At 41.7% G+C, this 11,508-nt stretch overlaps 1 protein-coding gene across 5 annotated transcripts in view; it reads right to left on the bottom strand.

The window, feature by feature from the left end:
- Positions 1–5,300, bottom strand: part of LOC122557009 — a 29,405-nt gene extending 24,105 nt beyond the window's left edge. For all 5 annotated transcript variants that reach the window (XM_043704255.1, XM_043704232.1, XM_043704230.1 and 2 more), the window contains exons 1-2: positions 5,164–5,300; positions 2,898–3,284 (exon numbers count right to left, since the gene is read on the bottom strand). In XM_043704255.1, the coding sequence (XP_043560190.1) occupies positions 2,898–3,284; positions 5,164–5,230 (454 nt within the window). In that variant the 5' untranslated portion in view covers positions 5,231–5,300. The remainder of the gene's footprint in view (positions 1–2,897; positions 3,285–5,163) is intronic.
- Between the last annotated feature and the right edge of the window lie 6,208 nt (positions 5,301–11,508).

Genomic DNA, 11,508 nt, shown 5'->3' on the forward strand with positions numbered 1-11,508 from the left:
GGACTTGTTGGGCCGAAGGGCCTGTTTCCACACTGTAAGTAATCTAAGTAATCTAAAAAAAAAAAGTAATCTAAAATCTAATTCCTGACAAGACGAGAGGCACGGTGGTGGACAAATTATAATGCCAGAATGAATGATAATTAATAAAACATTGTTTTAGCAGCAATTCAAAATGTCATCCACAAGTTGCAAATGGAATAGAGTATGATCATACTGTGTTAAGGAGCCTGATGGCTTGGGGGAAGAAACTATTGCACAGTCTGGCCATGAGAGAGTGAACGCTCCGGTATCTTCTGCCAAATGGCAGGAGGGAGAAGAGTTTGAGTGGGGGGGGTGTGGGGGTCATGCACAATGCTGTTCGCCTTGCAGATGCAGTGTGTACTGTAAATGTCTGTAATGGAGTGGAGACCCCTGAGATCTTCTCAGCTGTCCTCACTAACTGTTGTAGGGTCTTACAATTCGAGATGGTGCATTCCAGAACCAGGCAGTGATGTAGCAGCTCAGTGTACTCTCAAGCAACCCTCTGTAGAATGCAGTGAGGATGGGGGATGGGAGACACTGCTGGGCTTTCTTGACTATGGAGCTGGTGTTGGGGGACCAGGTGAGATTCTCCACCTGGTGGACATCAAGAAATTTGGTGCTCTTCACAATCTCCACCGGGGAGCCATTGATGTCCAGCAGAGAGTGATCGCTCTGTGCCCTCCTGAAGTCAGCAATCATCTATTTCATTTAGTCCACGTTCAGAGACAAGTTGTTGGCTCTGCACCAGTCTTTTAGCCGCTGCATTTCCTCTCTGTATGCTGACTCATTGTTCCTGCTAATGAGACCCACTGTGTCATCAGTGAACTTGATGATATGATTTGAGCTGTGCATTGCTGCACAGTTGTGTGTCAGCAGTGATTTGTGCACACAGCCGTGGAGATCCACACTGCTCAGTGTGATGGTGTTGGAGATGTTTTTCCCAATCTAGATTGACTGACGTCTCCCAGTCAGGAAGTCCAGGATCCAGTTACAGATGGAGGTATTCAAGCCCAGCTGACTCACCTTTCCAATCAGGTGCTGAGGAATGATAGTGTTAAATCTGAACAGAATCAAGCAATACGGAAGTAATAGCAGAACATTTGAAAAATCAGAACCTAATCAAAGAGAGTCAGCATGGCTTTATGAAAGGAAAGTCATGTCTGACTAATTTATGAGAATTTTTCAACTTAGTCTCAGCCAGAGTAGATACAGCGGAAGCAATAGATGTATTATATTTGGACTTCCAGGAGATGTTCAACAAAATACTTCACAAAGCCTAATATAAGCTAAGAGCCAATGGCATTGAAGGTAGTATATTGGCATGAGCAGAGAATTGGCTAATGGGCAGAAAACAGCAAGTGGGGATAAAGGGTTCTCTTCCAGACTGGTGACCTGTAAACAGTGGGGTTTCACCAGGATCATTGCTGGGACCAATGCTCACAGTATGTATTAATGACTTGGCGGAAGGAAGTGAATATAATGTAGCCAAATTTGTAGACGACATAAAAATATTTGGAAAGGCAAATTATGAGAGGGATACAATCAGTTTACAGAGAGATATTGATAAGTTAAATAAGTGGGCAAAAATATGGCAAATGGAGTATAATGCGGAAAAAGATGAAACTGTTCATTTTGGAAGGGAGAACAGAAAAACAGAATATTATTTAAATAGAAAGAAACCGTAGAAAACTGCAACACAAAGGGATTTGGGGCTACTTGTGCACAAAACACAGAAAGCTAGCAAGCAGGTTCAGATGGTAATCAGGAAGGCTAATGGAACATTGTTCTTATTTCAAGGGAGTCAAGGAATAAAAGTTGGGAAGTATTTCTGCAATATTCTCATAAACCTGGTGAGACCACATCTGGAGTATTGCGAGCAGTTTTAAGGAAAGATGTCAATTCATTGGAGGCAGTTCATGGAAAGTTCACTGAGATGATCCCAGGTATGGAGGGATTGTCTGCTGAGGACCAGGTTGGAGTTTTTCTCACTGGAGTCTGGAAAAATGAAAGGTGATCAGATTGAAACATAGAGGATTCTTATGGGGCTGTTCAAGGTAAACGCTGAGAGGATGGCAGAGTACTGGATCAGAGGTTATAATTTCAGAATGAAGAGATGCCAATTTAAGACTGAGATGAGGAAGAATTTCTCCTTTCTGAGAGTTGTGATTCATTGGAATACCTTGCCACAGAGAACTGTAGAGGCAGGGTTTATATGGGGCTGAGATGGATGGATTCTTTATCAGTAGGAGAATGTAGGATTATCAGAAAAAGGTGAGGAAGTTGACGTGGAGAATATTGGATCAGCCATGATCCTGTTGACTAGCAAAACAGGTTCCATGGACAGAATGCCTATTTCTGTTCCTATCTCTTATTGTCTTACCTTTGAGCTGAGTGGCATGTTAGGCCATTTCAGAGGATAGGTAAGAGTCAACTACACTGCTGCAGGGTCTGGAATCACACTCAGCAAATTTTCTTCCCTGAAGTCAATCGGACTTTTAAAAAATGATACTCAACGATAGTTTAATGATCATGGTGGCTGAGGTTAGCTTTCCTAATGGACAGTAGCTGTTGTCATGGGAATTGAATCCTTGTTACCAAGGCATGAGTCTGGCGTACTGATTTAGTGATATCATCACCATACTAAAACCTCCTAACTGGGTTGCAGCATTGAGTGAGTGTGTGAGAGACTGCGGGAAGTTTCAGACACGGTGATGGGATATTCTATAAATAGCAGCTGACACCTCTATGTCACTGCCTCCTGACTCAGACCTGAAAGAACCCAAGAAAATGAGCCAACTGGAGAGCTCCCGGACTAGGTGGAGTTTGTACTCACTGAGCTGTCAGGGTAGCAGCACCATCCGAACATTGTTCCTCACCTTTCACTTCCAGATTTGTTAGAATCCTTGATTTAATTCTGCCAATATTGAGCTCCACATGACACAGATAGAAACCAGCATCCCTCAGGCTCAGTCCCTCCATCATTATTGAGGCATCTTTGTTGCTGAGGTTCCCCACGAATCTGAATCGATTCCAACCGTCCCGCTGTATCACATTCTCACACAGCTCACCCTGGGAATGGTCTGGACCAAGATATGTACAGTTAAAGATTAAAGACCATGATTTCCCCTTGTACCATAAGATTGAGCCGGTGAGTGTGAGGCGAGTGTCAGGGTGGGTGAAGCTGCAGGGTAAGACAGCGGAGCCTCCTTCCTCAGCCCTCACTCCATCCGCGATTGTCATTGACCACCCATTAACATAAATCACTGTGAGGAGAAAGATTGAGATTATTAATACAGAATGGGACTGGTTTTTGAAAACACTCAACACATCTCAATACATAGAATTTGTTATGAAGTGACAATAGATATTTCATACAGGCAGATTTGAGATGGGGTGACACTGACATCAGACTCCATGGAGTGAGTTAGAGGCTGGAATCCAGTTGAGGGTTTTGGGTGGTTTCTAAGTCAAGTGTTGGATAACAGGCAGGGTATTCCGGGCTGCATTTCAACCCAGGGTTTTAGTTGGGTTTGAGAATCTGTTCCTAATGCAGTGTCATTGCAAGTTTGTTGTGCAGATATAGGCTCTCTGGTCACTTCAGGATTTAACACCAGTGCAACTCATTTATACAGTAACAGTAGATAATCTCATCAAGGGGCTTAAAATGTTTAATAGATTTCCTTTAATCAGAGATGTGATCTGTATGGACTTCAGTAAGGCGCTCGACAAGGTTCCCCATGGGAGGCTGATTAGCAAGGTTAGATCTCATGGAATACAGGGAGAACTAGCCATTTGGATACAGAACTGGCTCAAAGGTAGAAGACAGAGGGTGGTGGTGGAGGGTTGTTTTTCAGAGTGGTGGCCTGTGACCAGTGGAGTACCACAAGAATCGGTGCTGGGCCCTCTACTTTTTGTCATTTACATAAATGATTTGGATGCGAGCATAAGAGGTAGAGTTAGTAAGTTTGCAGATGACACCAAAATTGGACGTGTAGTGGACAGCGAAGAGGGTTACCTCCGATTACAACAGGACTTTGACCAGTTGGGCCAATGGGCTGAGAAGTGGCAGATGGAGTTTAATTCAGATAAATTTGCAGTGCTGAATTTTGGGAAAGCAAATCTTAGCAGGACTTATACACTTAATGGTAAGGTCCTAGGGAGTGTTGCTGAACAAAGAGACCTTGGAGTGCAGGTTCATAGCTCCTTGAAAGTGGAGTCGTAGGTAGATAGGATAGTGAAGAAGGCATTTGGTATGCTTTCCTTTATTGGTCAGAGTATTGAGTACAGGAGTTGGGAGGTCATGTTGTGGCTGTACAGGACATTAGTTAGGCCACTGTTGGAATATTGCATGCAGTTCTGGTCTCCTTCCTATCGGAAAGATGTTGTAAAACTTGAAAGGGTTCAGAAAAGATTCACAAGGATGTTGCCAGGGTTGGAGGATCTGAGCTACAGGGAGATATAAAAGAGACCTAAGGGGCAACTTTTTCACGCAGAGGGTGGTACTTGTATGGAATGAGCTGCCAGAGGATGTGGTGGAGGCTGGTACAATTGCAACATTTAAGAGGCATTTGGATGGGTATATGAATAGGAAAGGTTTGGAGGGATATGGGCCGGGTGCTGGCAGGTGGAACTAGATTGGGTTGGAATATCTGGTCAGCATGGACGGATTGGACCGAAGGGTCTGTTTCCATGCTGTACATCTCTATGACTATGAGATAGTTCAGAACAAAGGAGTGAATTTTAAATTGAAAGCTGCACTGTACAGGAATAAGGTCAGGAAGCACCACTTCATACAGACTCTGAAAATCTTTAATTGTCTCCTGGGATTCCTGGGAAACAACTGAACTTATCAGGATTGGTCAGTTTTGTTTGGGAAGGATTTTAAGAGATATGGAACAAACCTGGGTGGATATAATTTGGATATTAATCAGCCATGATCTCACAGATCTGTGCACAGGATCAATGGGTTGAATATCTCCTGCTGTTACATGATCTTGCTGTTTCATGATCCATCTGATTTCTCCCTGTCCCTGTTTCTGTGACTCTGACTGTGACTGCACTGAATTTTCACCACTCCTGATCTTTTGAGTGAAGTGATTAAAAAGAGTATATGAATTTGAAGAGTTATTGGAAAACACTCACTTGATCCGTGCACAGAGACTGACAGCAGGACTGCAGAAAGCCAAATGTAGAGAGAAATCATTGCCATTTCTTCAGCGTTTCTTCTTTCGCATTCACAGCTTCTTGTCTCCTGACATCAGAATACAGCAGTTGCTCAAAATGTTTCTTCACTTCCCATCAAATTACCCAAAATGTGCTGGCTACCTCGTATTCAGTGGCTGACAGGAAGTCTGTGTTTGTTGAGCAAAAACAGAGACAAAAGGAGATGATGCAAGGGTTCCCTGCTGCACTGGTAATTAATTCAAGCTCAGGCTCTTGTGAAACCTGGTACCTCTGGCCACTCCAGTGTTGGTGCTGGCAAAATTTAAACTGGCAACAGGTAACTAAAGTCAGTGAGTTCAAGGAATGGCTTACAGATTGGAATAGGTTCACGTTGTAGTGTACTGATGTACTGGGAGCTGTTCTAATGGAACATGCTTCACCTGAACTATGCTGGAACCAGTGTCTTGGAAAATTGATTTTTTAATATTCATGCATAGGATTTGGATTAAAAGGCCAACATTTATTGCCCATCTATATTTTGCCACGAGGGCAACTAAGAATTAACAACATTACTATGGGTCTGGAGTCACACATTGGCCAGATAAGGTTAGGATGGCAGATTTCCTTCTCTAAATGAGCTTAGTGAAGCAGTGGGTTTTCCAACAATCAGCAATGGTCATCATTCGATTCTCAATTCCACCAGGGCAGGATTCAAACCTGGGTCCCCAGGACATTGCCTGGATCTCTGGATTAATAGTCCAGGGCTAATTCTGCTAGGTGACACTACATGGAACAAAATAAATAAGTTAGTGGCGCAAATAGACATTAATGAGATTTTTCTTATACACATTACACAGATAAAAGGAGATCAAAGCTTTTCAAAAGGGAGGAAGGGGTACTGTGGTTGCTTTATTTGTACTAGGCAGAATAAATACAACAGCAAGACATGAACTTGTATTGGAAGATTAAAATCCATTTGGGTGGAAATGGGATGGATAAGAAATTACAAGGAAATGAAAAAACCGGTGGGAGTAGTCTAAAGGTTTCTTAACAGCAGTTACACAGTGGGATTGAGAATAAATCACGAGATAATGAGGACATTTAAGAATCACAGCACGTTAATCATGGGTGACTTTAATCTTCATGTAAATTAGGAAAATCAAATCGACAGAAGTAGCCATAAGGAAAAATTCATAGAATATATTTGGTAAAATTTCTGACCATCAAGGATCATGTTATGTTTGGATCCAGTAAATTGTAATGAGGCAGGTTTAATAAGTGATCTCAGAATAATAGATACCCAAGGAAATAGTGATCATAATATGGTAGAATTTAGCATTCAGTATGGAAATAAGAGACCTGGGTCAGGAACATCCATTAAAACTTAAACAAACAAATTTAAGTAAAGGCAATTTCAAAGGAATGAGAGCTGAATTGGCAGGAGTAGACTAGGAAAAGAGTTTAGCAGCAAGATGGTTATGGAGCAATTGCAGATGTTTAAGAAAATAGTTCATTGCTTACAACAAAGTTATGTCCCAGTGAAGAGGGAAGATTCTTAGAAGAAAATAAGCTGGAGACATTAAGGAGAATATCAAATTGCAAGGAAAGAGCATCAAATGTGGCAAAGACTAGTGATAAGCCAGAGGATTGGGAAAGATTTAAAATCCAACGAACAATGTCAAAAAGGGGGGAAAATAAACTTCGAGGGTTAACTAGCAGGCAATATAAAAACAAACGAGAGTTCCTTTAAATATATAAAAGGAAGTGAGAGGTCAAAGTGAACAGAAACTCCAAAGATTGAGGACGGCACGGTGGCTCAGTGGTTAGCACTGCTACCTCACAGCACCAGGGTCCCAGGTTTAATTCAAGCCTCGGGTGACTGCGGAGTTTGCACATTCTCCCCGTGTCTGCGTGGGTTTCCTCTGGGTGCTGTTGCCTCCCACAGTCCAAAGATGTGCAGGTTAGGTGAATTGGCCATGTTAAATTGCCCATAGTGTTAGGTGCATTAGTCAGAGGGAACTGGGTCTAGATGGGTTACTCTTCATAGGGTCAGCTGAAATAGACTGATTTTTAATACTGAAGGAATCAAGGGTTATGGGGATAAAGCAGAAAAGTGGAGTTGAAGATTATCAGATTAAGCATGAGCTCATTGAATGGTGGAGCAGACTTGAGGGGCTGAATGGCCTGCTCTTCCATCTTATTGTCTAATGGCTTAAAATATTGTTAACGAACAGACCAGAACAGAGATTAGAAAAACAGGCATACCACAACATGGAGTGAGAATGAAAGTTAGTGCATTAGCTTCCAATGCAGTTGTCAGAATTTCTAACTGAGTGGGAATGAAATTGATTGGTTGCAGAGAATGGGTATAGGCATTGGGAAACAATCATTAACCTAACCCGAGGCTGCAGGCACAGATATAATCGAAGCTGTTTGCTCACTTCAATGATTGCTGTGTGAAGCCAGTGTTACCAAAGTTATTGACTGGCTGTTGGACTCAGGCTGTTGGGCACTGAAATTGGAAGTGCACAATAGCTATTTAGAAGCAGCTAGTAGTTCTGAAAGGGAAGTTGCTTGAGACTTCCAGGGAAACTGAGATATCCAGCACAAGACTGCCTGAGTGAATCCCAGTTCTCTGATGGTGCACTGGAGGCATTGGCTTATCAGATGGCAACGGGGAGGGACTTCCTCTATCATGGGGTGGTGAGGTGGAGTAAAGAAGGAGCTTAGGAGAAGGGTCAGACAAAGCATTCCACAGCAGCCAGCTTGACATAGGCAATGTCACAGACTTGTATTCCTTCAAAGAAGGATTTCGATGGGCTCCATCACAGAAACCTAATGGGGTTGAGTGCTCAGTGCACTTAGTCTATGCCCAAATGCCAGGGAACTTGGAGGAGCCAATCTCCAACTTGGATCAGCACAGATCTGGAGCCCCCATTATTTCTAATTGGAATTGGCACTTGCCTTCAACAACAGATGTGGAGACCAAGCACAGTGCTCGAGCATCTGATGATCAATTTGAGCTTCCAACACAGCACAAATTGCTACCATGGAGACTCAGTATGCTGCCATTGTGGCTTGGGGTGTTACTGTTTAAATAGGCTGCCTTGGGATTCTGGAAATGAGAACAGAATGAAATCAGTGGAGACATTAGAGAGTAAGGAGGTATGTGAGTTCTGAGGCCAATTACTGCATTTAGAAAAATACAATCATCAAGTTAGGGTGGAGGTGTTAAGTCATTGATTGCTGAGGACTATTCTCTCTCTCTAAAATCTGCACAGAAGATTTAGGAATTTCAATTGGAAAACCATTACACAAAGTGAATTAATAAGAGAGGTGTGCATCACTACTGCACACATACCTCTGCTCTCTCATCAGTGAGAGGTAACTGATGGTGGTTAACTTGAGAGCCACCATGCCTCGTGTGAGGAGAGAGGTTGAGAAGGAGAGTCCTTCACAATAACCTCAACTGGTCTGGGAATTGAGCCCACATTATTGGCATTAGACAAACCAATTTTCCAGCCAGCTGAGCTCGCCAACTATTCAAATTAGTCCAGTAAATCTCCTCTGAACCATCTCCAATGTATGTACATCCTTCCTTCACACAGTAACACAGGATATAGGAACAGGAGTAGGTCTGTAGTGCTAGGTGAAGGGGTAAATGTAGGGGAATGGGTCTGGGTGGGTTGCTCTTTGGAGGTCGGTGTGGACTTGTTGGGCCAAAGGGCCTGTTTCCACACTGTAAGTAATCCAATCTAATCCAACAATTATTTCTCTTGATAAAGCACATACAAAATATATTCTCTACCAATCCCACAAAATATATTCTCTACCAATCCCATTTAAAACCTTAGCTTCCATCAAAGTCTCTAGAGGGAAAATCAATTCTTTCTCCAGTGAGAGGATTTGAGTTGCCTTTGTATTAATATGGTTATGGAATAAGCTACCTCACCTGAAGAGAAAGGAGTTATCTTTCTTTGTGATGAAAGTTCTGCATCCCTCTCATCTACCCTACATACTGTAATGAAGTTGAAAGCATATACGGTACCTTTAAGAGAGAGTGAATGCTGTTCTGAACTGACAGCTTACAAGCACCTGTGATATGATGAGATAGCAGTCTCAGAATGTATTGGAAAATTGAAAATATGTAACATTTGGCTGTGAAATGGATATCTGAGTTTTGGTTGTTGTTTTGACAACAATTTGAATTTAACCAATCAGCTTAAATTATGCCCCAGGATACTAAAACCTAATCGAGTTTGAATTTATTGTTTTGTCAACATTGAACCAATGAGATGATCAATGCTGGGGATATAAAAGTGCAGGCTTTTGAAAATTGCAGATAGAGCAACAGCCATCAACACAGATCCAAAAAATTAGGAAACACTCTTTTATCAAATGTACCTTTTAAAATTAAACATATTCACAGTAAAAGACAGAAGGTGACCCAGGGAGACCTTCAGCCGGAAGAGGACAGATATCGAAGTCGATAGCCGCTGTGTGGTTTTGAAATTAAGTTGATGTAACTTTAATAAGTATCTTATTGGGACAGCATATTGTTATAGAGTTGGAGGCAGGTAATAAGCAGTTAAGAAAAAGGACGGCTTACAGTTGTGAATAGTTGCTGTTTAATGTTCACTTATAGAGTTAAAAAATAAATTGATTTTAATTTCTTTAAATAGTGGAATTTGGGAGTTCATTGTCATTCAAGTTTTAACAGATTATGAGTCGTGATGAGCTTTTCTGTATGTTTGGTTTAATTAACAGAAGGGTTCACTGCTGTGTCGTAACAATATTTCTTTACTAATGACAGAATTCATCTCTAGCGTTTTCATTATCGTGAGAGCTCCAACCTGCTCCATGATACTACCTTTTTACGTTCCATTTTCTGACTCATTTTATTAACTCCTGTATGTCCCACGGGTTTGCCTTACAACCTCCAATATTTCGAACTGACATGCCCCAAATAAGTTGAATAGTAACACAGAAATTTCCAAATCGAACATCCACACTCAGCAATTTCCTACTTAATCTGAGGAAGAGGTCTTGGGCCATTCTCTATCTTGGCTATCGGCCTTCCTTTGACTTTCCCACTCTTTTGCCTCAAATTTCTGTGGGGAGAAAAGGTTAATGGATCAGTTTATAATCGTCAGCCATTATAGCTGCTTGTCTTGTTGTTACTATCCTTTGGTTTTTTATATGAGTTCTGATTACAGAAGATAAGGAAGTTTTAAATTCTTCAAAAGCAATAGTTTCTTTGAGAGCATGTCCACCCATCAAATTTATTCTTTTAACACTTTCAGATTTGGTATAAGTTTGTCCAGGTTGTTTCCATACATTCCTAAACCTCTGCCTGTATGCTTTTGGGGCCAACACATATCCATTTAGAATAGCTCTTTTCACTTTACTATAATCCCTAGACTTTATTTGTACCCTGCAACTGTACCATGGAAACTTCTGAGATACCCAAAAATTGTTTTAATAGCTTCCATTGCCATCTTCAGACTGAGTACAAACCTTGCGTCTATGTATCTAGACACCAAGATCTCTCTGCTCATCTACACTACCAAGAATCTTAACATTAGCTTAGTACTCTGCATTCCTGTTACTCCTTCCAAAGTGAATCACCTCACACTTTTCCATATTAAACTCCATTTGCCACCTCTTAGCCCAGCTCTGCAACTTAGTTATGTCTCTCTGTAACCTGCAAAATCCTTTGTCACTATCCACAACTGTACCGACCTTAATGCCATCCGTAAATTTACTAACCCATCCTTCTATGCCCTCATCCAGGTCATTTATAAAAATGAAAATCAACAGGACCAAAAACAGATCCTTGCAGTACCTCACTAGGAACTGAACTTCAGGATGTATATTTCCCATCAACCACCACCCTCTGTTTTCTTTCAGCTAGCCAATTTCTGATCCAAACCACTAAATCTCCCTCAATCACACGCATCTGTAGTTTGTGCATTAGCCTACCGTGGGGAACCTTATCAATGCCTTACTGAAATCTGTATACACCATGTCAACTGCTTTACACTCATCCACCTTTTGGTCACCTTCTCAAAGAACTCAATAAGGTTTGTGAGGCATGACCGACCCTTCACAAAACCGTACTGCCTATCCCTAATCAACTTATTCCTTTCTAGATGATTACAAATCCTATCTCTTATAAGACTTGCCAACACTTTTCCCACAACCGAAGTAAGGCTCACTGGTCTATAATTATCAAGGTTGTTTCTTTCTTGGGAATGATTTGGCAGGATCCAAGATAGGAGTGACACCCCTTGTTGTGGAGAAGCTCAAGGAAGGCCAAAAAAA

Source organism: Chiloscyllium plagiosum, chromosome 2 (genome assembly GCF_004010195.1).
Source record: "Chiloscyllium plagiosum isolate BGI_BamShark_2017 chromosome 2, ASM401019v2, whole genome shotgun sequence".
Taxonomy (NCBI): Eukaryota; Metazoa; Chordata; class Chondrichthyes; order Orectolobiformes; family Hemiscylliidae; genus Chiloscyllium; species Chiloscyllium plagiosum.